The sequence below is a fragment of the Armigeres subalbatus genome, chromosome 1, assembly GCF_024139115.2.
Source record: "Armigeres subalbatus isolate Guangzhou_Male chromosome 1, GZ_Asu_2, whole genome shotgun sequence".
NCBI classification, from domain to species: Eukaryota; Metazoa; Arthropoda; class Insecta; order Diptera; family Culicidae; genus Armigeres; species Armigeres subalbatus.
The window spans coordinates 117181357-117207999 of NC_085139.1; the positions used below are offsets into that span (position 1 = coordinate 117181357).

At 39.5% G+C, this 26643-nt stretch overlaps 1 protein-coding gene across 6 annotated transcripts in view; it reads left to right on the forward strand.

Moving 5' to 3' along the window:
* The first annotated feature begins 5143 nt into the window (after positions 1–5143).
* LOC134204984 (uncharacterized) overlaps positions 5144–26643 on the forward strand; it is a 69435-nt gene continuing 47935 nt past the window's right edge. The window contains exons 1-4 of one of the 6 annotated variants that reach the window (XM_062679835.1): positions 5144–7152; positions 7218–7280; positions 7338–7419; positions 7525–7587. In XM_062679835.1, coding sequence (XP_062535819.1) covers positions 7088–7152; positions 7218–7280; positions 7338–7419; positions 7525–7569 — 255 coding nt within the window. In that variant the 5' untranslated portion in view covers positions 5144–7087 and the 3' untranslated portion in view covers positions 7570–7587. Of the gene's footprint in view, positions 7281–7337; positions 7588–26643 lie in introns of those variants that run through there. The other 5 variants (XR_009978032.1, XR_009978033.1, XM_062679836.1 and 2 more) reach the window with 5 other exon arrangements.

A 26643-nucleotide genomic window follows, 5' to 3' on the forward strand; every position in this document is an offset into this window, starting at 1 on the left:
ATAGTAAATTTACTAGAAACTGCATTACCTGTAAGAATTTCATTATGTTTTATTGTTTTGACGTATTAACAATGTTATGCCATAATGAAAAGCTGTTTAGAATGAGAGCAGTATAATTTACCGTTCTTCAATCAGTTAAAAATTAGTAGAACTGTTTACTATTTTCAAGTATTCCAGATTCAAAGTGTCACCCCACCATTTTAATGGGCAGCTTGACAGAAATCTCGCGAACAATTTTTAGCCAATTCCATGAAGATTTAAAGGTGCATTAAATGAGATTTGTGTTTTTTTTATACTTTCAAGTTCTTCGAACACCTACATGTTTCAGCGATTACATTTACAGTATTAAACGGAGAACGGAGAACGGAGAACATTCTTAACAAACCGTTGATCATACAGTCCGGTCTATTAAAATCGTAGTCACTATGAAAACATTCCCGAACTACATTGCAGTTCAGTAAACATTTTTGATTAAAGTACAACTATTATGAATCTACTGTCCTGGATTTACCATGAGTAAATCGAGCTTTCCAGCATAATTATTTATAGTTCTTCGTACAACTACAAATATAACGTGGATATGATTGATACCGTTACCATTAACACTAAGTTCTTCCAACAATACAAATTTATGGAAAACTCTTGCATTAATCTAAAACAATGAGGTTTACAATCTTCGCAACATTATCAATATAATATAAAAATCCTTCTTCCAAAAATGTATAAAGAAAACCAGACTACAGCGTGATTATAATTCAATACCATTATGATTATGGTATAATGTGGAATGTAAACCAATTCTATCATAGTTCGGGTATCGAGCTTACGAGCTTACGACCTTTATGAAATAAAGTCTTCCAATAAAGGCTATTTGTTGATTTTAATTCAAATGATAAGTAGATTTAGGTACTTCAAAAGATTTTCCAGAAAAATAGTTCGTCACCAATTTAATAAGATTTTTTATAATTACAATTAACTCGTTTCAAAATTTCATTCTTGCTATAATCATCATTATAAACAACATTTCATTATATCATATAACATTGTAAAAACTTCAAAACAGTAAAGCATAATGAAATTTCTACAGATAATCCAGCTTTCTGCTAGTTTACTGTACTTAATCAGTTCTATACGACTACGGTACAATCCCATATGAAATGAAACTATTATATTCAAAATGTACTAGAAAAATAATAAAATTATGGCCTACTATGTGACGTCCTTGTTCAATAGAAAAATTGTTTCGCAGTATTAGTTCTAAAACATTGACAAATAATGGTTTCAGAAACTCAGTTTGTTCTAAGCAAAATTAGAATACAAATTTATCTTTGATTTCATATAAAAATATCCGGATTCGGCCGATATTTGACAAAGTTAGAGCGTTTGTAAAACTGATTTTTTTTAAAAAAGAAGAATTTTTTTTTATCAAAATCTGCATATTACCAACATTTGGAGCTGATTTCAAGGAATAAAATGTTCCACAAAGTTTCCATAAATTTAATACTGAAGAGATTAATTAGAATAGATTGTAAATCGGATGAAAATTGCCAAAGTTATGATTATTTTTATGAAAGTCTAAACTTGATGGTAAAAAAATCACCATAAAAGCCTTTGCGCGATCTAAACTTCAATATTTTGGCCTGAAATTCTGAGGCTACTCTTTTTTTGCCATAAAAAAGCGTTTGGGCACACGAATTCCAGGTTTCGGAAACATTCGAAAAATAAGCCGCACCCTAATGGGCGAACACAGACCTTGTTGAGCGAAATCATTACTCTATTCTAGTATCTGCTCATGCAATCACTAACGCCCTCAGTGGCGATAGAACGACACATCTCCAACGTAATTCATGCTACCATCTCCGACCCTGAACACTCAGATGGTAAACTGAAGAGGCAACTACGGAAGGTTTTTATGAACCTTGTCATTTGAGGGAAATTTGTTTTTAATCATTTCGTGATAGATATGACTGTTCTCTATGCTTCAAACACTCGTTCACATTACATGGATTTTATACAAATACTTTCATGTGCAGAATATGCTACAGTATGATCTATCAAAATTTAACTTTTGTCTATGAGTCAACGCACTGTGCGTCGGTAAGTTTGTAGCGGAAGCACCGTCTTTCCGGTCCCAGTCTCAAACTAAACGACCAAAACATTTCTGAAAGCTTACCATGGTCCTTGGGTCTAGCTTTCAGCCCCATATAAAGTGGTCGATGCCAGCTGCTGGATCAAATAACACTGTCCAGGCCACATAGGTCAAATAAAAACGAACCCGCTCAGCACACCGAGAGCCAGTTCACATCCTCTCCCCGGTTCTTAACAAATACCATCGTATCGCCCCCGGGGTCTGCTCCTCTACACCCACCAAGGCGCTTAAGCAGGTGTCCTTCCATTTCGATACAGTTTTCCGATTACGCTTTCGCGCATCTTCTTGTGCAAGGGAGCCGGATGCTGCGCTCGGTGGTTGGCGCCGATTTTCTTAAAGTTTCATGTCAACTGTCTTAGAACGAGCAGCAATATTTTTTTATTTCTCGGGCTAAGGCCGGAGTGGCCTATGCAGTAAATAAAAGTCTTCTCCATTCAACTCGGTCTATGGCTGCACGTCGCCTGCACCGCAGTCTGCGGAAGATCTGCAAATCGTCTTCCACCTGATCGATCCACCTTACCCGCTGCGCACCTCGCCTTCCGAAAACCGTACCACTCGTGTCAATCCCTGCCCTTCGTATTACTCCCTTCAAAGCGATGTTGAATAGCAGACACGAAAAACCATCTCCTTGCCGTAACCCTCTGCGCGTTTCGAACGGACTAGAGAATGGCCCAGAAACTCGAACTACGCACATCACCCGATCCATCGTCGCCTTGATCAACCGTATCAGTTTATCCGGAAACCCGTTTTCGTGCATTAGCTGCCAAGTAGTGAATTGCAAACCGCACTGCATGTCACGTTGTGGATGTTGTTCTAATTGAGTTTAAGTTTTTGGTGGTTTTACATTACCGTCGACCTCCGTTGCAACTCTATCAGTTCTGATAAACTAACGCTCGCTAGTCTTTGTTTCTAGAAGAAAAATCTGTAAACTGTAGCGCATTTAAACCAGAAAAGTTCAATTTGGTTTGATATTTCGACTGTGGCTGCCATTGTGTATACGCTATGGATAAAACCTCGGATAAAACCAGTGTTTGTGAGAAATGTTCTCTGAGTGTCGATCCTGTATGCGATCTCTTCACCGTTTGTGAAGGAGATTGCGCGGGATTTTTTCATGCAGGATGCGTGTCACTGAGCGAAGGCGAATTGTGTGCCCTTTCGTCTAAGAACGTTATCTGGATGTGTGATGTATGCATGAACAATTTTCGGAGAAAGAGAGACTCTATAAATCACGAGCCTGCGAAACTGAACAAGATAAATAGGAAATCGGTAGAAGAAGAAGTTCTGCTCCTGAAATCAACAGTAGCTGGAATCGTTGAAACATTAGCGAAGATCACACCCGACATTTTTCCGAACGAACCATCACTGCTACATTCGACTCCTATTCCTATTTCCCGTATACCTTTCAACGCTGCCGATGGTAGTGCGCCTGGAACATATAATGATGAGATGCTGCGAACGACGGACGACAACGAATTTGCACTGTTTTTAACAAATATCGATGTGAGTGCCACCGAGCGGGATATTCATATGATGGTTTCTCGTGCACTTGGCACTCCAGAACCTAACTACATTGATGTTTCCAGTCTCACACCTAAATGGATGAGTTCAAAATCTCTAGACTATATTTCGTTCAAAGTTGTGTTCCTTGTCGCTCGGTCATTTGGAATCGCCAGTTTCTCTTCCAGGTAACAGGAATTGGTATATGTCTGGCCGAAGTCAAGATACTGCTCCCTCTTTAAAAAAATCTAATGGTTCCAGCGAAACATACCGTTGATGCACACCGACGATGCCACGGATCCAGCCCCACCTAGTAGCTCCTGTTCCTTGTCGCTCGGTCATTTGGAATCGCCAGTTTCTCTTCCAGGTAACAGGAATTGGTATATGTCTGGCCGAAGTCAAGATACTGCTCCCTCTTTAAAAAAAATCTAATGGTTCCAGCGAAACATACCGTTGATGCACACCGACGATGCCACGGATCCAGCCCCACCTAGTAGCTCCTGTTCCTTGTCGCTCGGTCATTTGGAATCGCCAGTTTCTCTTCCAGGTAACAGGAATTGGTATATGTCTGGCCGAAGTCAAGATACTGCTCCCTCTTTTAAAAAAATCTAATGGTTCCAGCGAAACATACCGTTGATGCACACCGACGATGCCACGGATCCAGCCCCACCTAGTAGCTCCTATTCCTTGTCGCTCGGTCATTTGGAATCGCCAGTTTCTCTTCCAGGTAACAGGAATTGGTATATGTCTGGCCGAAGTCAAGATACTGCTCCCTCTTTAAATGAATCTAATGGTTCCAGCGAAACCTACCGTTGATGCACACCGACGATGTCACGGCTGCAGTTCCATCTAGCAGCTGCTGTTCCTTGTCGCTCGGTCAGTTAGAATCGCCAGTTTCCCTTCCAGGTAACAGGAATTGGTATATGTCTAGCCGAAGTCAAGATACTGCTCCCTCTTTAAAAAAATCTAATGGTTCCAGCGAAACATACCGTTGATGCACACCGACGATGTCACGGCTGCAGATCCATCTAGCAGCTGCTGTTCCTTGTTGCTCGGCCATTTGGAATTGCCAGTTTCTCTTCCAGCGCAACCTACTGTCGATGAACACCAGACGATGACGCGGCTCTAGATCCACCAGATGGCTCCTGTTCCTTGCTGCTCGGTCAGTTTGAATCTTCTGTCGCTAAGCTACCCATCGAACCTAGGATCATTCATTAACGTTGCCCATGAAGTGACTTGAATAGTGTTGAGTTGCATTTAACATTAGTTAGTAGTAATTTATAGATTATAAGTCATTGAGAGTAGCATAAGAATTTAAATATGTATTGATGAACTTATTGCACTTCCTTTAAAGAGAATGAATTCTCATTGGAAGTGCACTGAAATTGTAAAGAGGTTTGAAAAGAAGAGGAGGTTTTATGCCTTTGGGAGAAGTGATTCAAATGAATACCACTCCCAGGGGCTTTTCCCTGCTCCAAGCAATAAAGAAGAAGCCTGGTCACTATGCCATCAATCGGTGTTCTGAAACCAGAGAAAAGTGGAAAGAAAGAAGACCACTACATTAATGTTCACTCTGAAAGGGACGACGACCGTGAGGTTTCGGTTCAAGATCACTCAGTTGCTTCTCCTAAAGCTTGTTTGGTGTGTCTGAATGAATGTAGCGGCCCGGAAACGTGCCAACGGTTCCTTAATATGGATATTGGGTCACGATGGAGCATTGTGAAGGAGAAAAAGTTATGCAGGAAATGTCTTCGTAAGCACTTTGGTGTCTGTCAGGTCAGAGTACCGTGTGGAAAGAATGGTTGCACATTCATGCATAGTGAATTATTGCATGATGATAAGCGATATAACAAACCTGCATTACCGGATCAAGAAAATGTAACGAGTAGAAACTCAGCGACACTGAGCTGCAATACTCATTCGAAGGCATCAAGGAAGATACTTTTCCGGTACGTGCCAATCACTATCCACGGTAATGGAAAACAAGTAAGCACATATGCTTTCCTCGATGATGGATCGTCAGCGACTTTAATGGAACACAGTCTGCTTGAAGAATTGGGTCTTGAAGGAAAACCTTATCCATTGTGCCTTGATTGGACCGGTGGTCACCAACGAGAGGAGAAACAATCGGTCCAATTGTCTCTAAAGATTTCAGGGATGAAAGAAACCAACGAAATATTTGAACTCTCCGAAGTTCATACGGTATCGGATCTTTCCTTGCCAAAGCAGTCAATTTCATTGCCGTACCTAACAGATAAATACAGCTATCTTGAAGGTTTGCCATTAGAGTCTTATGAAGGCGTGTCTCCAAGAATTCTTATCGGAATGAATAATTGTTGGTTAGGTCATTCTCTTCGAAGCATAGAAGGTGGCCAAAATGAGCCTATGGTTTCCATGACGCGCCTTGGTTGGATGATATACGGACCGTGTATAATGGAATCGGGAGGGACAAACCATAATTATAATGGCTTTTGTAGTTTTCATATACATCTGAGAGAAAAATCTAAAGAATTGATGAAGTGTACCTCCGGCGTCCAATCCGAATCAGAGTTTCCTAAATCATCAACTATAGCAAAGCGGAAGGTGTCAAGGACTCTATCTCGTAGAAAAACCACCACAGTGCCAACTATAGAGGCACATAAGAAAACTATCAAGCACATTCGGGATTTCATGATCAAATCACTGAACAAGTGCCCAGTGCGTATTGTAACCAGCAAATGCCTTGGGCACGAAAAAATGCGGAACACGAAATTCATCGCTCTGCACAAAACTACTAACTCGTTGCTGTCGAAAGGCATGATTCGTTATAGTCACCATCGATGCTTCGAGACCATTCGACAGACCCGGCAGCTCAATAATATTTCCACGATATATCCTGCATCGAATGTAATACGCCGGACTGATGTACTGGAGTGTTATGGGAATGTACAATCCTTGCCGAAAATACCAGATATCAAGCTTAAATCAAGATCTTTCACCGACATACCGACAAATATGGATATTGAAATACCATGGTGTTACGACTACCAGCCCCTGATCGAACCAACGTTATTGATGCAACCATGGACGAGGATCAAGCTTCATAATACGTTTGGATACGTGAATAATCGAGCACCAGCCTACGGATATTCACTGCAGTCACTCAATAAATCAGCCAAAAGACGCATGATTGAAGGTTTGCGAGCAATGCTAGTGGTCAGTGGCGTCTACGATATATCAACGTTCAAAATTGTCGTATTTGGCAGCGGTGCAAACGATGGTAAGCTACTTGCATGGCAGTGGCGTACCGTGGGGGAATGTTACAACACTACGGGTTGCAGCGCACCTCGCATTTTTTAAAACTCTAATTTGCATCAATCAGTACCAGCCCTGTTACCTATTTGTCGATTGGTAGCAGCCTGAGAGTAGCAGCAGACTGAATATGTATGAGGTGTAAGCAGAATGGTAGGTAAATACGGTAATAATAACAAAGCACCGATAATTGCTAGTGATACTGCAGAGTATAGGTGAGAAACATTAGGAATATTTATAAACTATCTTAAAAACTAGATGTTATTATACTTAAAATTAGCTTAAAACTATCGAAACGAGAGCCAAGTGTGAATAATATCCTACTACTTTACACATACCGAAGGTAAATCTTAATTTATAACCATGCCCAACTTAAACTTAACAGTACAACATTCCACAGTTTGAGTTCAAACCACGATCTAGAATTGTGCATTACGGTTGCTACTAGTACGGGCGAAAGACTTAGCAGAAGAACACTAAACGTAAGTCAAGACAGAATTATTTTATGTATCCCACCAAATCACACAAACACATACACACATAAATAGAAATAATATCCACAAATCCTATCAATTTCTCTTTCAAAGGGATTTTATAACCCTCAAACGGAAACCAATAAAGAGTGTTATTAAATCGGAAAATAATTTTTCTGTTCGTCCGTTGCTGGCGCAACAGTATCGATGAATGTAATTTTAATGTTAGTTTCTGTTCTTGTTTTTGTTTATTTTTGGATTTGTAAAGTAACAAAAATTTAACTGCTATAACGTTTTGGTTTAGAGACAATGTATGTAGGTGTAAAAACATCGCGAAAGTGTGTATTTTCTATGTTAACTAGTTTTTAGTTCAGTCTGTACAGTTATACTGAAGACGAAGATCAATAAATAAATAAATAAATAAATATTGGTTTCGATCAATTGTATCATATGCGGCTTTGAAGTCGATAAATAGATGATGTGTGGGCACATTGTATTCATTGTATGATAACCATCTCTCTGGTAGCGGTAGTGGGAGCCATTCTCGATAGCCCCCTCCCCACGCTTCAGAGGTAGCCCGAGCAAAAATGAATAACTAATTGATAACAAATTCTATTATCTGGTTATCAAACATATTGATAACTGAAGTTGTTATCATTTTGGCTGAATTAACAGCCAACATAACAAAAATGATACCAGAATTTTGTTCCTGAAATAACTACCTGAAAACAAATTAGGTTATCACTGAAATTGATAACACATTTTGTTATACATGTTATTAACTCAAATAACTAATTTAGTTATTATTTAGTTATCAGCCATCACTGTTTTATCGACCAAAATAGTTAAATCTTCTTTGCCGACTTCGTTACGCATTGAAAAAAATGTTGGCATTCACTGGGATTCGAACTCAAATCGAGTGATTGTACGGCGTCGTCTCTAGGCACTCACCCAATTACGCTTTCTTGAGGAGCAGGAGAGAAAAGCACTATGCTTTCTACGATCTTGCATTTACTAAAGACTATTTATAATCAAATCATGATGCCATGACCATTTATGTAAATAACAGTCGGCTGGACAGAGTGCAAAGCAGAATAACTTATTAATAACAAACTTAATCATCCAGTTATATTGATAACTAGAATTGTTATCATTCTGGTTGAATTACAAGTCAACTTGACAAAAATGATAACCGAAATGAATTCAAAATAGCGAATCAGCAATCAGTTAGGATAAATACGGTTCGTCGTCCCTTTATTGAATACATTTTGTTTTCAGTTGTGACCAATTAAATAATAGGCTTAGGTTAGTTTTTTCGCTCGAATTTTATTAATCATTAGGTTTTAAAACAATTACTAGCAGCGCCATGCTATAAATCGATTTCGGTTATAGTTTCAAACTAAACCACAACCTTGCATTTCACAGTGAAACGTTTCATGTTTTCATATGCATATATAAACATAAACACTGCTGATCCCAGGAAGCATTAATCCGTGAAAAAATGTTGTTATTCGGTGGTTCCAGGGCCGGACAGTTTTCGTGGGGCCCTAAATGTACGAAAAGGTTGATTTTGGTACATGAGGTTATGTGGGGGCCCGGGGCAATGGCCCCCCGGAATTAGGATTCGAATGAAAATTTCGTATGGGTACCTAGTCCACAACGCGCATTTTCGCCTACAATGTCTGCCGGGTCGACTAGTTAAACATATGTTTGGGCTATTGTGATAATCCATTCAAACACCTTCCAAAGGATTTTCTATTTCACATCTCATATTCCCATGAGTCCGTTCAACATCGAATATTGGAGGTTTGACTGCAGATGATCTTGCTCGTTTGCGTTTAAACTGTCAATAGTTGAGCGTCAATAGTCAATAGTTAGTCTTTGGTTGAGCACATTGCTAGATCGACTAAAGTGCGAGCATGATTGTTTTCTCCACAACACACCAGATCGTTGCAATTTCTTGATTCACTATCCAACAAAATTGAACTTTTTTTCGCTCCCTTCAACAATTTTTAATGTACTCAATAGATTTTTTTAAGCTAAATTCAGGTATGTATTCAGATTTTCTGTAACACATCCAGTTTTTGAGAAAAACGCATTTTAATTCACGAAAGTACGTATTTTCATAGAAATTTGGTTTCTCTCCCCCGCAAAACTGAATTTTGGCTCCTCACTTTTAAAATAAAGTTTGAATTTTGTAGAATGGGCCTTGTAGAATGCATGTGGGTTCTTGGATTTCATTTGGCACGTACATTTGTTGTGAAAAACGTAATTTCATTCACAAAAGTACGTCTTTTCATAGAAATTTGGTTTCTCTCTTCTGCAAAGCTGAATTTCGACTCCTCACTTCTAGAATAAAGTTTGAATTTTGAAGAATGGGCTTTGTAGAATGCATGTGGGTTGTTGGATTTCATTTGGCACGTACATTTGTTGTGAAAAACGGAATTTCATTCACAAAAGAACGTCTTTTCATAGAAATTTGGTTTTTTTCCTCTGCAAAGCTAAATTTCGGCTCCTCACTTTTAGAATAAAGTTTGAATTTTGTAGAATAGGCCTTGTAGAATGCATGTGAGTTGTTGGATTTTATTTGGCACGTACATTTGTTGTGAAAAACGGAATTTTATTCACAAAAATACGTTTTTTCATAGAAATTTGGTTTCTCTCTTCTGCAAAGCTGAATTTCGATTCCTCACTTTTAGAATAAAGTTTGAATTTTGTAGAATGGGCCTTGTAGAATGCATGTGGGTTGTTGGATTTCATTTGGTACGTACATTTGTTGTGAAAAACGGAATTTCATTCACAAAAGTACGTCTTTTCATAGAAATTTGGTTTCTCTTTTCTGCAAAGCTGAATTTCGACTCCTCACTTCTAGAATAAAGTTTGAATTTTGTAGAATGGGCCTTGTAGAATGCATGTGGATTGTTCGATTTTATTTGGTACATACATTTGTTGTGAAAAACGGAATTTTATTCACAAAAGTACGTCTTTTCATAGAAATTTGGTTTCTCTCCTCTGCAAAGCTGAATTTCGACTCCTCACTTTTAGAATAAAGTTTGAATTTTGTAGAATGGGCCTTGTAGAATGCATGTGGGTTGTTGGATTTCATTTGGTACGTACATTTGTTGTGAAAAACGGAATTTTATTCACAAAAGTACGTCTTTTCATAGAAATTTGGTTTCTCTCCTCTGCAAAGCTGAATTTCGACTCCTCACTTTTAGAATAAAGTTTGAATTTTGTAGAATGGGCCTTGTAGAATGCATGTGGGTTGTTGGATTTCATTTGGTACGTTGTTGGTACGTTTGTTGTGAAAAACGGAATTTCATTCACAAAAGTACGTCTTTTCATAGAAATTTGGTTTCTCTCTTCTGCAAAGCTGAATTTCGACTCCTCACTTCTAGAATAAAGTTTGAATTTTGTAGAATGGGCCTTGTAGAATGCATTTGGGTTGTTCGATTTCATTTGGTACGTACATTTGTTGTGAAAAACGGAATTTCATTCACAAAAGTACGTCTTTTCATAGAAATTTGGTTTCTCTTTTCTGCAAAGCTGAATTTCGACTCCTCACTTCTAGAATAAAGTTTGAATTTTGTAGAATGGGCCTTGTAGAATGCATGTGGGTTGTTCGATTTCATTTGGTACGTACATTTGTTGTGAAAAACGGAATTTTATTCACAAAAGTACGTCTTTTCATAGAAATTTGGTTTCTCTCCTCTGCAAAGCTGAATTTCGGCTCCTCACTTTTAGAATAAAGTTTGAATTTTGAAGAATTGGCTTTGTAGAATGCATTTGGGTTGTTCGATTTCATTTGGTACGTACATTTGTTGTGAAAAACGGAATTTTATTCACAAAAGTACGTCTTTTCATAGAAATTTGGTTTCTCTCCTCTGCAAAGCTGAATTTTGGCTCCTCACTTTTAGAATAAAGTTTAAATTTTGTAGAATGAGCCTTGTAGAATGCATGTGGGTTGTTGGATTTCATTTGGTACGTACATTTGTTGTGAAAAACGGAATTTTATTCACAAAAGTACGTCTTTTCATAGAAATTTGGTTTCTCTCCTCTGCAAAGCTGAATTTCGGCTCCTCACTTTTAGAATAAAGTTTGAATTTTGAAGAATTGGCTTTGTAGAATGCATGTGGGTTGTTGGATTTCATTTGGTACGTACATTTGTTGTGAAAAACGGAATTTCATTCACAAAAGAACGTCTTTTCATAGAAATTTGGTTTCTCTCCTCTGCAAAGCTGAATTTTGGCTCCTCACTTCTAGAATAAAGTTTGAATTTTGTAGAATGGGCTTTGTAGAATGCATGTGGGTTGTTGGATTTTATTTGGCACGTACATTTGTTGTGAAAAACGGAATTTCATTCACAAAAATACGTCTTTTCATAGAAATTTGGTTTCTCTCTTCTGCAAAGCTGAATTTTGGCTCCTCACTTTTAGAATAAAGTTTGAATTTTGTAGAATGGGCCTTGTAGAATGCATGTGGATTGTTGGATTTTATTTGGCACGTACATTTGTTGTGAAAAACGGAATTTAATTCACAAATGTATGTATTTTCAATGAAATTTGGATTCTGTGCTTTGCAAAGCTAAATTTCGGCTCCTCACTTTGGGAATAAAGTTGGAATTTTGTAGAATAGGCCTTGCAGAAAGCATATGGTTGGTTGGATGACATTTGGCGCATTGAGAAGCCGAATTTCTATGAAAATACGTACTTTTGTTAATTAAATTCCGTTTTTCACAACAAATGTAAGTGCCAAATGAAATTCAGCAACCAATATGCATTCTGCAAGGCCCATTCTACAAAATTCAAACTTTATTCTAAAAGTGGGGAGTCAAAATTTAGCTTTGGAGAAGAGAGAAACCAAATTTCTATGAAAATACGTACTTTTGTGAATCAAATTCCGTTTTTTCACAACAAATGAACGTGTCAAATAAAATCCATCAACCCACATGCATTCTTCAAGGCCCATTCTACAAAATTCAAGCTTTATTCTGAAATTGAGGAGTCGAAATTTAGCTTTGCAGAAGAGATAAACCAAATTTCTATGAAAAGACGTTCTTTTGTGAATGAAATTCCGTTTTTCACAACAAATGTACGTGCCAAATAAAATCCAACAACCCACATGCATTCTACAAGGCCCATTCTACAAAATTCCAACTTTATTTTAAAGTGAGAGTCGAAATTTAGCTTTGGAGAAGAGAGAATTTCTGTGAAAAGACGTACTTTGTGAATGAAAATGTAGACATGCATTCTACAAGGCCCATTCTACAAAAATTCAAACTTTAGTGAGGAGCCGAAATTCAGCTTTGCAGAGGAGAGAAACCAAATTTCTATGAAAAGACGTACTTTTGTGAAATAAATTCCGTTTTTCACAACAAATGAACGTGTCAAATAAGATTCAACAACTGACTTAGATCTTGTACGATTTATTCTATTAAATTCAAACCACTTTTTCAACGTTATCACCTGAAAACCAGCTTTACAGCACAGAGAAAACAAATTCCCATAAGACTTCGTAGTTTTGTGAATTTAAACCCGTTTTTCTCAAAAACTGGACGTGTTACAAAAAATCTGAATACATGACTGAATTCAGCGAAGAAAAATCTTTCAAGTACACTGAGAATGGTTGAAGGGAGTAAAACACTGTTGACTAGTGTTATCTGACATTTCCAGTTAAATTTTCCGCTTCCCCATATACATAAGCACTGTATGAAGCCCAAGACCAATTATATTGCGGTTAGTAAGACTATTCAACGTTCCTGAATTAGCACATGCCCTTGGATCACATGTTCCGGAAGCTGCAAGGCCATTTAAAGTTCTTATTAAACTACAACGCTTGGTTCTCATGATACATATTTCATTAGTCAACGACACCTGAAATGAAAGTAAAGTTAATAAGGATAGTATAAAACAACCAGGAAAATTTCAACTTTTGTGCAAATTCCTTTGTTGATAGAGAAATAAACAAATCAGTGGATATCGTTAGTAACGAAGAAAGTCACCGTCTGCTTAGACGAAAATTTCAGTTCAGTGTTTGGAAACAGCTCTTGTCACACTATTTATAGCAGAGGCCGGATACATTTAGCAGAAGTTAGTATTGTGCCTTGCAACAAAATGACATCTTTCGTGATCATTTTTTAAAAGCTTCTACAGATCTGGCATTCATCGCTACAAACCACCACGTGGCGGTCAAATTTTCAAAATCATCAAATTAGCTTTTTTGCTACAGGTATATTACTTGGTATACTACTTGGCGCTTATTTTTGGATGCGTAGAGTAGATTTTTTTATGCGCTATATAATATGTTTGAAAGAATAGAATGCTCAGCCCGATATCTGAACGACGCAAAATTTAGAAGAAAATACTAAATTTGTATTGATAATAAATTTTGTTATTATTAAATAATCAGTTAATCACATGATTGATAACTAAATATCAAGTTGATAATAAGGATAACTAATCGTGTTATCAGTTTGATATCATTTCAGTTATCTGCCTTTGCTCGGAAGTGTATCCAGGTATTGCCAGCATATGGGGAGTGCTGAAAAAATGGCCTAATTTAAAATTCTCAACACTGTAACAATAGTATATAGGAGTAAAAAGGATTGGACAGGTTTTTTCACAGCAAGATTTTCCGCCAGAGTATGTGAAGGTACCTTTAAAAACACAGCACGTAACTCAGCTGTTGTTAATTATTTGTCCATTAAGTTCAGATTGAATTATCATCCAAGCCGCAAAATAACTTCCAACGCCATGTTCTTGCAACGTCGCTGTTGCAACTACACCTGGGAAAGCAATTTTCCACGAACAAAAGTTCTGCACTGCAACGATTTTTTGAACCGTAACGAACGGATCGGAATATTCCGTGGGTAACAAAAGACTTGGATTAATTCGACTAGCTATCTCCAATTGGGCATCTATCGTTTGCACACTTTGCACTATCAGCCAAACGAAGACAAAGCACGGGGCAACTGGGGTGAGGCTGAAACTTTTGCGTGACAAGAGAATTAAAGAAAAACTTTCCTCTGTCAACATGGGTAGATACTCAGCAGAGTGCCAACCATTGTGAATCGGAAAACACGAGCGAAGGTGAGAAAAGTTATGGTGGATGTCTACGTAGAACAACACAGACCGATCGACACTTGAACCGGAACAAATCGAGTTCAGTCATATTTAATTAAACAATTACAATTACATTGTTAGCTAAGGAAGAATGAGCAAAAAAAACTCTACGAAAAGGGACTTTCAGAAAATAAACTTCGGTGGACTACGTATTTGCACTGACCACGACCTATCAGCCATGCTGGCAAATTGGTATAATGTGCATTCGATTGGTTTCTAGTCAATCCCGGTGCTTCGATCATAATGCTCCTGTTGAACGACGACAGGATCCAATTGGTTTAACTACGGGAGCAACCCGTTTGAAAGGGACATGTTAGTGTGTAGTTATTCTGTTGCCGCCGGAAACCGGAAATACATCCGCTTTTTCAACGATTGCCGCGGGAAGTTACTGTTGTTCGGAGAGATGAATAAATAGATGCATAAGTAGAAGACTCCTCTCGTTTTTTATCACTTTATCACGGCTTCAGCTTCAGCTTCAGTATTTGCTCCTCTATCTTTTTTCAGGTTTCGCGAGAGCCAATTCAGTATGTAGTTTGCCGCTCGTGTAAACAAATAAAGAAATAAGGATGAGCCTGGAGTTGAACCCACGATCTCCTGTTTGTAAGACAGAATCGGTAGTCACTAGAACAAGGAGCTCGACCTTTATTTATTTTTTAAATAATGCGAACTATTTCTGAAAGTTAATCCATTTTGAGGAAAACGAAGTTAGCCGGCTACTATAATTAAATATTTTAAGGCTCCAATCGTCGACATACAGCAACATCACCATACACTCAAAGTTTTTGCTCCCCAATCCTCGTCGCTATCCAATTTAATCTGTCCAATGGGTGTTGTTGCATTTACCTAACCTGGTGGTGGCTAAAGGTACTGAAATATATAAGAAGGTATTCCATTTATTGAAATCGCGCTTGTTTACTGTTAATTAGCTCCGAAAACGAGTCTGAAATTCAGCGAAACGAGCCAAAATAATCGACCTCCGCATTTCCATTTTAGAAATGGACGTGACCATGACCCACATAAATAACACTAGTCCTGCAAACGGCTAAACACAATGTAGTTATATGATCGAATGCGTTCGCCTGTGGGGCTACAGCTGCGTGCCATCATATGAGCTTGTTTAGTCCACCGATCAGAACTTCGTCATAAGAGTAACCAATCGAACCGTAAACGATCCCCAAGGATATTACCCTTTCGGTCTAATTCCGAAAGTGGGTAGGAGCGAAGAAAATCAATTAGTTTGAGCCCCAGGTATCTATGGCAGAAAAGTGCTTCCACTACCAGGATTGGATGCAGGCATCGTAAAACGAATGTGCATTTAATTCGAGTTCGATTCACAGAACTTATGTCCCATTGTCCTGGCTGAATGTCTCCCTTCGGTGTCATTATATTCCATTCATGTGGATGCATGCATGCTAATCACGGCATGAGATTTGCAGTGTGAGAACTCCTGCCTTCCAGGCGTATAGACAGATGATAAGCAGGTGGCAGAAGTTCGCATCCAATACGGGACCAATGGCGGCTTCTTGTGGGACTGTGAGATGCATTTGTTCTTGAACCTTATTTTGGCTGGGGACATCTGGCAGCTCCTTATTAAAATAAAACAGAAATAGTAAAAATAATCACTAAGTATTTTGTGTGTTGACCTGTCTATGAGCCAATGCTAGTTGTCATTTACTGCAATCATGGTTAAATCACACCAACATTTTTTAATCGACCTTTGTAATGGTAATTTTCAACTCAATTTCTAAGGTGTATGAATTGTAACGCTTCAGCAATGGAAAATTATAATTATTTTTGAAAACTAGGTTACGCAGCAGACGTTGTCCTGCGTAGTTGGCGAAAATGTACGTTGTGAACAGCACATGTAAAAATTTCATTATTATTTTATTTATTCAGACTAAGGTCGAAGTGGTATGTGCGGTATATATAAGAGTCTTCGCCATTCGGCTCGGTCAATGGCTAAACACGTCGCCAACAATTCAGCTTATCGCCTTTTTTGTAGATGGTACACACAACACCTTCCATCCCTCCCAAATCTCTTTAATGACCCAGTGCATTGCTCTAGCCAGTGCCTCACCACCGTGTTTAAATAACTTTCCTGGTAGTTGGTCAACCCCAGGGGCTTTGTTGTTCTACAGCCGGCCAATCTCCTCCGGGATTTCCTGGAGATCCGGAGCCGGTAAAAATATGTCCTGCGCGCGTTCTCCCAGGTTCATCACCATACCGCCATCATCATCTGCTACATCGCCATTCAGGTGTTCTTCGTAGTGCTGCCGCCACCTTTGGATCACCTCACGCTCGTCAGTAAGAAGGTTCCCGTTTATGTCCTTACACATATCAGGCTGTGGCCCTTATGTGAACGGTTCAACTTCTCATAGAACTTTCGTGTGTTATTAGCGCAGTACAGTCGCTCCGTCTCTTCACGGTCTCGATCTTCCTGATGTTGCATTTTCTCCGAAAAATCGAGTTTTGTCTGATCCGCGCCCGTTTATATCGTGCCTCGTTTGCTCTCATGCGGTGTTGCAGCAATCTCGCCCATGCTGCATTCTTCTTTTCCACTAACTGCTCACATTCGCCGTCATACCAGTCGTTTCTCTGATCCGGGAGCACCGTGCCATGTGCAGCGGTTGCGGTGCTATCAATGGCGGATCGAATATCTCTCCAGCATTCTTCAAGAGACGCTGCGCCTAGCTGCTCTTCCGTTGGGAGTGCCACTTCCAGCTGCTGCGCGTATCCTTAGGCTAGGCTATACCGCCTTGTAGCCGCCCAATGTGAGGCCGCGGCGTCCGACCTCGACGCGTGTTGTACACCGTCGAGAGTTTTGAGCGCAGACATACTGCAACAAGGTAGTGGTCGGATTCAATATTCTTACTGCGGTAAGTGCGAACGTTCGTGATGTCGGAGAAAAATTTACCGTCGATTAGAACGTGGTCGATTTGGTTTTCCGTTACTTGAATAGGTGATTTCCATGTGGCCTTGTGAATATTCTTGCGGGGGAAGAAAGTGCTTCGGACTCCCATTCCGCGAAAGGCTGCAAAGTTTATGCATCGTTGACCGTTGTCGTTCGATACGGTATGCAGACTATCCGGTCCGATGACCGGTCTATACATTTCCTCCCTTCCTACCTGAGCGTTCATGTCACCGATGACGATTTTGACGTCCCGCAGTGGGCATTCATCGTATGTCTGCTCCAGCTGTGCATAGAACGCTTCTTTCTCGTCGTCGGTTCTCCCTTCGTGTGGGCAGTGCACGTTGATGATGCTATAGTTGAAGGATCGGCCTTTTATCCTCAGTTTGCACATCCTGCGTTGATTGGCTGCCACCCAATCACGCGTTGGCGCATCTTTCCCAGCACTATGAAGCCGATTCCCAGCTCGTTGGTGGTGCCACAGCTTTGGTAGAAGGTAGCCGCTAGATGCCCCTAGAGGCCCTCCTTATCCGTGTGGTAAGACGCGCGGCTACAAAGCAAGACCATGCTGAGGGTGGCTGGGTTCGATTCCCGGTGCCGGTCGAGGCAGTTTTCGGATTGGAAATTGTATCGACTTCCCAGGGCATAAAAGTATCATCGTGTTAGCCTCAAGATATACGAATGCAAAAATGGTAACTTGGCTTAGAAACCTCGCAGTTAATAACTGTGGAAGTGCTTAACGAACACTAAGCTGCGAGGCGGCTCTGTCCCAGTGTGGGGATGTAATGCCAATAAGAAGAGAAAGAAGCCGCTCGATGCCCGCTTTTCCACACTTTCTGTCCTGTCCAGCAGGTTTCCTGCAGCGCTACGACGTCGAAGTTGCGGGGATGTAATTCATCGTAGATTATCCTGTTGCAACCTGCGAAGCCTAGCGACTTGCAATTCCATGTTCCAAGCTTCCAATAGTAATCTTTTATTCGTCGCCTATGTCGTTGCCGATTGTATCAAGTCGTATTATCTTCTATGTCGTTCGTAATGGTTGTTTTAAAAAGGCGGCTTATTGGGCCTGCGCAAACCTCCTGTCTTGTTGGAGGGCCGTCGTGTCAGATCTGTTTAGCGTCCCACCTAACACCAAGACTTGGGCTTGTGCGATTTAAGCGGCGCACGGTCGCTTTGGCGGAGCCTACTTGCGGATACATGCAGTTTTTTATAGAAGTTTAACAGGGCCCACTGTCAAACCCCACCACATCCTAGGCAGGCACCACAACTCGCAGAAGGCCTGGGGAGGGATCGTCAAGCCCTTGGACATAGTCCCTGCTGCCCTCAAGAACATCCAATGATCATAAGAAGGCAGGTTACGCTTTTAAATTTAATGTATTTAGTATGTATTTAATGTATAAGCCAAATATTTTTTTTTGGATTGTAAAACATAATATTCCCGGGGATACAATGTTATCAAGAAAGTGTCATTTTGTTGCATTCGACGCAGAATCCTGCCTCATTGTTTCCTATTGAAAATTGGGCGGATCGGACTATGGGATGCGTAGAAATTACTGACTCGAAAAAAACGAGAAAGGCACCATCACCGCTAGGTGGATTAATCTGGGTTTTTATAATTTGTATAAGTTCATCACTGGCCTTCCCCTTTCCCCCTCCTTAAGATGAAGAATGTGTGTTCCAAATTTGGTTGAAATCGGTCAATGCGTTTAGAAGTTGTGCTGGAACATACGTACAAACATACATACGAACATACTCACAAATATACCTACATATAAACATAAAAAACATTGAGTATGAACGTTATGTGGAAGATATTGATTTGAAAAATGTATTGGAGGTAACCACTTTCCCTTCGATGGGACTCGAACCCATGACCCTACAGTACGCTAGACTGGTGCTTTAACCAACTAAGCTACGAAGGACCTCCGTCGGCCTTCGCAACCTAGCGGCTACTGAACGAGCTCGAGATTCCCAAATTGGACGACCGACTGGCAAATAGCTTACACAACCTCACTTGATCAGTACCGTTGCTGATGAAGAATGTGTATAGCCGCCAGACATTCCAAATACTCACGCTCCTCTAATGTGGACGTGTACAATACACATGTGGAAGTATTGGCTTGATAAATGGATTGCGAGTGATTTGACTATGCGTCCAATTTGGGAATCTCGAGCTCGTTCAGTAGCCGCTAGGTTGCGAAGGCCGACGGAGGTCCTTCGTAGCTTAGTTGGTTAAAGCACCAGTCTAGCGTACTGTAGGGTCATGGGTTCGAGTCCCATCGAAGGGAAAGTGGTTACCTCTCCAATACATTTTTCAAATCAATATCTTCCACATAACGTACATATTCACATATGAGTTTTCATAACATTGTAAATTAACGTCCAAGTCGGGTGGTTTAATCCCCGGAAATAGGCAATTACCTTTGATTGAATTGAGTATGAAGTATGTATGGAAATTAGTATGGGCTGTTGGACATCATTCTCGATAATGCCGTAACAGCAGTCTTGCACGCATACTCGGCATGGCTGCCGAAGGTCAGCTTGTCGTCTATTATGGCCCCAAACAACTTCAAGCTCCGCTCTTATGTGATCGCAATTTCACGCTCATGAATCACTGCATGTTGTACCGACTTGCTATTGCTGTCGAAAACCACCCCCATCTGATGCTTAGCAAGCTCCAGGCCTCTAGCGCTCACCCAATCCGCCACCATGCTGATCGTGTACATGCGTGCAGTCAATTCTACATCCTACACTATAGTCTTAACTAATAAAATTCAAATATCCCTCTATTAGTTGACCTTACTTAGTTAAGACTATAAAATCTTTTAGATGGAGTAAAATCAAAGAGCAGATTTTTTTGCACTGAGTGTAGGGCAACATTGCATGCAAGGTTACGTCATCGGCGAAGCTGGCGATCTTGATACCAAGAGCTAGCTTTAGTTTCAGAACCTCGTCCATAATACCGGGCTCAGTATTGAACCTTTCAGAATTCCTGCGGTAATAGGAACGCTTCTCTGACCAGCATCGATCTCGTATAATACACTCAATCCTCTTTTTACGGCAGTAAAAAGAATTTGAAACATTATTGACATCCAGAAGTAAGGTTATAAGAAGGCACTCTTAGAATCCCAAAGAACAAAGTAGATGCTTTATATATTCATCATTTGCCTTAAACAATTGTTCCACTCCAGGTCATCCGAGAATTATCTGGAGTCTACAAGCATATCCAAGGACTTAAGGTCTACAAGCGTAACAAAAGAGCTGTTATCTGTTTTTAAAAATGGTTCATGCCCTATATGATCTATTAAACCAAACTCAATATGCCTTCAGCAGCCATTTCTTTCCAGGTCATCCAAGAATTCCCTAGACTCCTCAGCCGCAGTTTCCTCCCAAATATGTCCTCCGAGTATTTGTTTTTCCCTTGCGTCTCAAATGTAGGCATATGAGTTGTTCTAAGATCTCATAATTGTCCTGGAGTTTGAATCAAATGGTCTACAAAATCAACTGAATCAACCAAGTCTTTTCTGATGTCCCCAGCTGCGGTAATAACCCAATTATGTCCTCCGAGTATTTTTCTTTCGCTCGCGTCTCAAATCCAGGCATATGAGTTGTTCTAAGATCTCCAAACTGCTCTTGCGTTTTAATCAAATGGTCTGCCGAATCAACCAAGGCTTCCATGATGTCCCCAGCCATGGTATCAACCCAATTATGTCCTCCGAATATTTGTCGATCATTTGCCTCTTAAATCCAGACATATGAGATATTACAAGATCTCCAAATCGTCCTGGAGATTGAATCCAATGGTCTGCCGAATCAACCAGGGCTTCCATGATATCCCCAGCCGCGGTTACAACCCAATTATGTTCACCGAGTATTTCTCTTTCATTTGCGTCTCAAATCCAGACATATGAGATGTAGTAAGATCTCCAAATTGTCCTGGACGTAAGTGAAAGACTAATACTCAGAACACATAATTGGGTTGACACCATGGCTGCGGACATCGTGGAAGCCTTGGTTGATTCGGTAGACCATTTGATTCAAACTCTAGGACAATTTGGAGATCTTAAAACATCTCATATACCTGGACTTGAGACGCAAGTGAAAGACAAATACTTGGAGGGCATGATTGGGATGATACCGTAGCTGAGGACATCATAGAAGCCTCATTAGATTCGGTAGTCCATTTGATTCAAACTCCAGGACAATTTGGAGATCTTATAACATCTCATACGCCTGGATTTGGAGAGATCTTACAATACCTCATGTAAGACGCAAGTGAATGTATTTAAGAGTATCCAACGATCAATAATTTAAGTGAAATACTAGAAATTTTAGCAAAAATTCTTTTTACGTCACATACTGTTTACGTCCCCCTAATAAGTGACGTAGAAGGAGGGTTGAGTGTAGTACATGGTTCTGGAAATAGCCTTCCAAAACCGATACAGGCAGGCTAAGCCGGTGTAACGAGAGCGCGATAGCATCCCAGCTTGCGTTGTTGTTGACATCCAGTGTCAAGTTTTTCTTTTTCTTTGTTGAGTTATTCAGATTTCTAGCATACTAGTCCATCTTTGTACAGTAACAAACACATCAAAAACAAGAGATAACATTTGTTTTGTTGTCGTTTTTTCAGCGATGAGCTTTTTTCAATCTATAGTATCAATTTCAATTTTCCTTCCATTCCTCATTACCTTCCATCTCTCCTTACCTCCATGGTCCCTTCAATATCGAGATGTGGAGAGGCGACTGTATATCATTTGGATTTCATAAAAAAATAAAAAGTCATATATACTGCCCATAAACGCATATTTGTAACATTTTCCTTTCCGCCACTCCGTCTCTACTCTGGTATACGTTCCTAAGTCTTGGTGTCTTCAGCACACTATCTCGGAAGATACTACCCTTCATTTTGACTTCTTTTTTATCTAGATGAGTTCAAACTTATCTAGATAAGTTTTATCTTTTGACAGGAACAACCTAGACCAAAACTTCCTTCCTTTTCCTTCGTTGTTTGTTTTGACATTTTAGACATATACTCCGAAAACACTACACACTTATTTCCGTAAAACCAGAAATAAAATGTTTTTCTTTTCTTTTTTTCTCGCGTAAAACCTCTGGTAAAAATGTTTTGAGGTTTGTATTCAAAGGAGTATAATTGAGCTACCCGCGAAAGGTTACCAACGTTTTTGACAACATAAATGATAGATTTATCTCGCCAAAAAACACTGCCTATATTCCCTATAAAAAAAATCATTTTTTTGTCGAAAAAGTCCATTTTCTTCTGAAGCAAACAATTTTAAAACCAAATGGTTGATTTGAAATACTAATTCAGTAGACAAAGCCTGGAAAATTTTAACAAAATCGATCAGTCACCGATCAAGTTATTGAATTTATTTTTTTATTTTGGCGGTTTTTACACCAATTCTTGAAAGACCGTTTCACCCCACTTCCCCTTAATGAAAAAAATCAGAAAATTTGTAAAATATTTTCTTTCATATTTATCAACAAATCCTGGAAATTTCAGACATATCGGAGAACAACGTTGCAACGTCTCTTGGAAAGGGGGTCACGCTTCTCGCCTGTTCACTGGCTTACTGAAAGTTAACCTTAAGTAATCAAAAAATCGACTGAGATTAATAACATTTTGGATTGGAAATTAATTTGGTGGCCAACGTACTTGAAGAATATTTTTTCAAATAATATTTCAAAAAATAAAATAATTAAAATGGTATCCAAGTCGTCGACGTGCCTTCATTTAATCGTCACCGATTTATTTTTCTTTTTTTCTTGCAAATCGACGTTATGTGAGCTAGACGATCTAGACTAACTTACCTTCAACTTAGTGTTCTTGTCTGAATTTCCATAGTCTTAACTGCCATGAAAAGCAAATTAGTCCCATTTGTATATGGCATCCATATACAGATGGAACTGACTTGCGATTCACGGCAGTTAAGACTTATCAATTAAAAAGTTTCTAGGCTTCTCCATTGTATGTTATTGTATCTTATGTGGCAAGCCTAATGATCATACTATGCACGGGGAATTGAGGGTTTTTTTTCCATTTACATCTCCATTGGCTACTTTTCGCTAGCAAGATCCCACATATTTTCATTCCTATCTACCTACTACGAACCCCACTCTAGATGATGTTTCTATTGCTCCGGTAAATTGACAGTTTGCTCAAGTATGTAGCTTGTAATACCCTTTGAGTGTCCTCAGCTTTCGCACACAAAAGGCAAAGTGGGCGTTTGTCTGGGCTGGCATGTTGCTCATCATTAAATCCATTTGTTTACAACCTACCGGGATGGTTGTCTCAATTATAGGGCAGTTTCTGCCGGGTGAACCTATCCATTACCGACCCGGAATCGACGACGGTGAAGTGAAAGTAACATGAGTTAAGAGGATTATACTGTTGTTGACGACTTACTGAAGTTACGCATGGGCTTCACATAAACGGTTCATATTTAATCTTCGATACATAGGATTTACTTCCTGACATTACATCCCAAACGGAACTTAGCCTCTCACCTACGCAACCTTTAACGCCAGTAGCACTCCGCTATAGGATGGACCAAGAAAGGCCTGAAATCCGATATGTAACTTTTGGAACTGTAATGTATTCGTTCAGGAAGACACATATGTAGAATAACATCAGAAGATGTGGAAAAGAGTGAAAAAGTACATTTTAGTAGATGGTTCTTTAATGTGAGTGAATATGTGGAACCAAATCATAGAAACGGAAAAGTCACAAATAATAATAATTACCAATTTAATAGATTTCATCACTATTATGCTACAGAAGTCGTGAATACTGATATAATGTAAGTGCAATATAAGTAAGGTGCTATGGTAAGCATCGTTTTCGTAAGTTTATGTATATTGCATCAGAAAATTAGAGCCTCATGGAGAAAGTTAAATTTCATGGCTTCCTGTAAAACTAAAGCAATCCTTGTAAGAAAAATGGGTACAATTTTATTCCAACGTGTAGAGTAACATCTGAATATAATTTGGACTTTTGGTTAAATTTTGTTTATTTTGTTATAAAAATATAGCTCGAAATGTGATTATGAATAAGACGAAGCAGTAAATAAAAAAATACGCCAAATACAGGTATACCTCGATTATATGGACTTTTTCGATTCAAAAAAGTCCATATAATCGAATTTTCAATATAATCGAAGCAAACAATTTGTTTCTCAAATTTTTTGTTAAACTATGAAAATAGTCTTAATAGAATGATAGAAATATAATTTTCTTGCCTTACAGTCTGAACCGCATGTTTGGACTCATTTTATGATGATTCAGAAAATGTTGAGTTTTTATAAGATCGTAACATTTTTTCAGTTGCTAGTTTGCACACCGTTCTAAGATTACGTTAGAAAATTACGATTAGATTAGATTACGTTAATGAGCACTTCATCAACCTTAATGTGGACACAATATTACACTTGTTTATAAATTCTAAATACAGTGCCTTCCTGTTTTTGCAAACAAAGTAAACAGTAAATATACTGTTTGGGAGCTGGTCCTCCACCTCTGATGTGGACTGTATCTATTTAGTGGCTTGTCAAATCGATCCTGGGGGCTGAGATGGACACAATCTTGGGCGACGGATTAGGATTTTATTCGTGGATTTTGGGTTGGCTTCGTCTTTTACACTTTTACACATTTATTTGCTTTAGGTCCATAGCACATTACACATCACATTACATTGACTTATTAAACACACTTGATTTAACAGAAACTACATTTATTCTACTTAAACACTACACATATATTTTGGATTTATTTCCTCGGAAATTCGGACCCTGTCCGATCCATTCAATGGCTAGTAGGAGACTCTCCCTCAAAGGATGGCGCCGCCCGAGTTTGTTTCAAATAGATTGCACACATGTTTCAAATAGATTGCTGCAACTTATTTATGACCAGATTCAGTCACAATCAAGTCGCCGCAACCAAATTCTCTTCGATTGTGCTGCTTGGGCGTCGCTGCGCCGAAACCTCTTCAAGATGGGTGGTTACGTAAACCACCCAGTGCATGCTCCGCCGAGAGGTGCGTCGATCTAATAACCGAACATCCCCGCCCACCCTTAAATTAAGGCTTGCTCGCGACAAAATCTGGACACCCCAAAACATGTATAACTTTTGAAATACCTCATCAACGAGTGAAATATCTCGTAGAGTAAAGAACGTATGTCTGTACTATCAGAAAAAAAATATTTATTAGTATTACAAGTACCTAATGGATCGTGGTGTCGAAGAAAGAGCAGGTTCGAAAATCAATTGTGTGCAGCCGCCATTAAGGTCTAGTTCTTTCGATTCGAAATCTTGCTAAAAAGCTATTGTTTTCATGTAAGCGCTGTTCATAGAGTCTTGAAATAGTTTGATGCTTCTTTGACACCAATGAGGATGCCAAGGAGTTGAACAAGAACGGATTTAGGGAACCACCAGTAGGATGGGAAGGTGAAACAAATACTACAGAGGAGAACAAATCTGTCGACACGAACTGTTTCTTGGGAAATTAAAATGTCACCAATTTTAGTGCATATATCAAAGCATAGACAGAGAATGAAGTAATTTGAAGTAAAAATTGTGCCGAATAAACTGACTACATCGTTTTTTTTAATTCTCAATGTTGTGTCCAGATTTTGTCTCGAACAAGCTTACTAGGATTTCTGAAAAGACATAAGAAAACAAAACCTCTCGTGCGTAGGACGGGATGGACTAGTTTAGGGTATTGAACATCTCTCAGAGTACTTGGATTTAACATTCGCTCGCTTGGCAATGTATTTCGTCTTAACAGGTTTCTCGAAACGTTCATTTCATTTATTTAGTTAACATCTAAACAGATAACACTGAATCAACTATTTGACGCCACAATGCACGGTTCGAGGCCGCATCTCTCCATCCTCGGATACGCCCCACGCTCGCCAAGTCGTTCTGCACCTGGTCTGCCCATCTCGCTCGCTGCGCTCCACGCCGTCTCGTACCTGCCGGATCGGAAGCGAACACCATCTTTGCAGGGTTGCTGTCCGGCAATCTTGCAACATGTCCTGCCCATCGTACCCTTCCGGCTTTAGCTACCTTCTGGATACTGGGTTCGCCGTAGAGTTGGGCGAGCTCATGGTTCATTCTTCGCCGCCACACACCGTCTTCTTGCACACCGCCAAAGATGGTCCTAAGCACCCGTCTCTCGAATACTGCGAG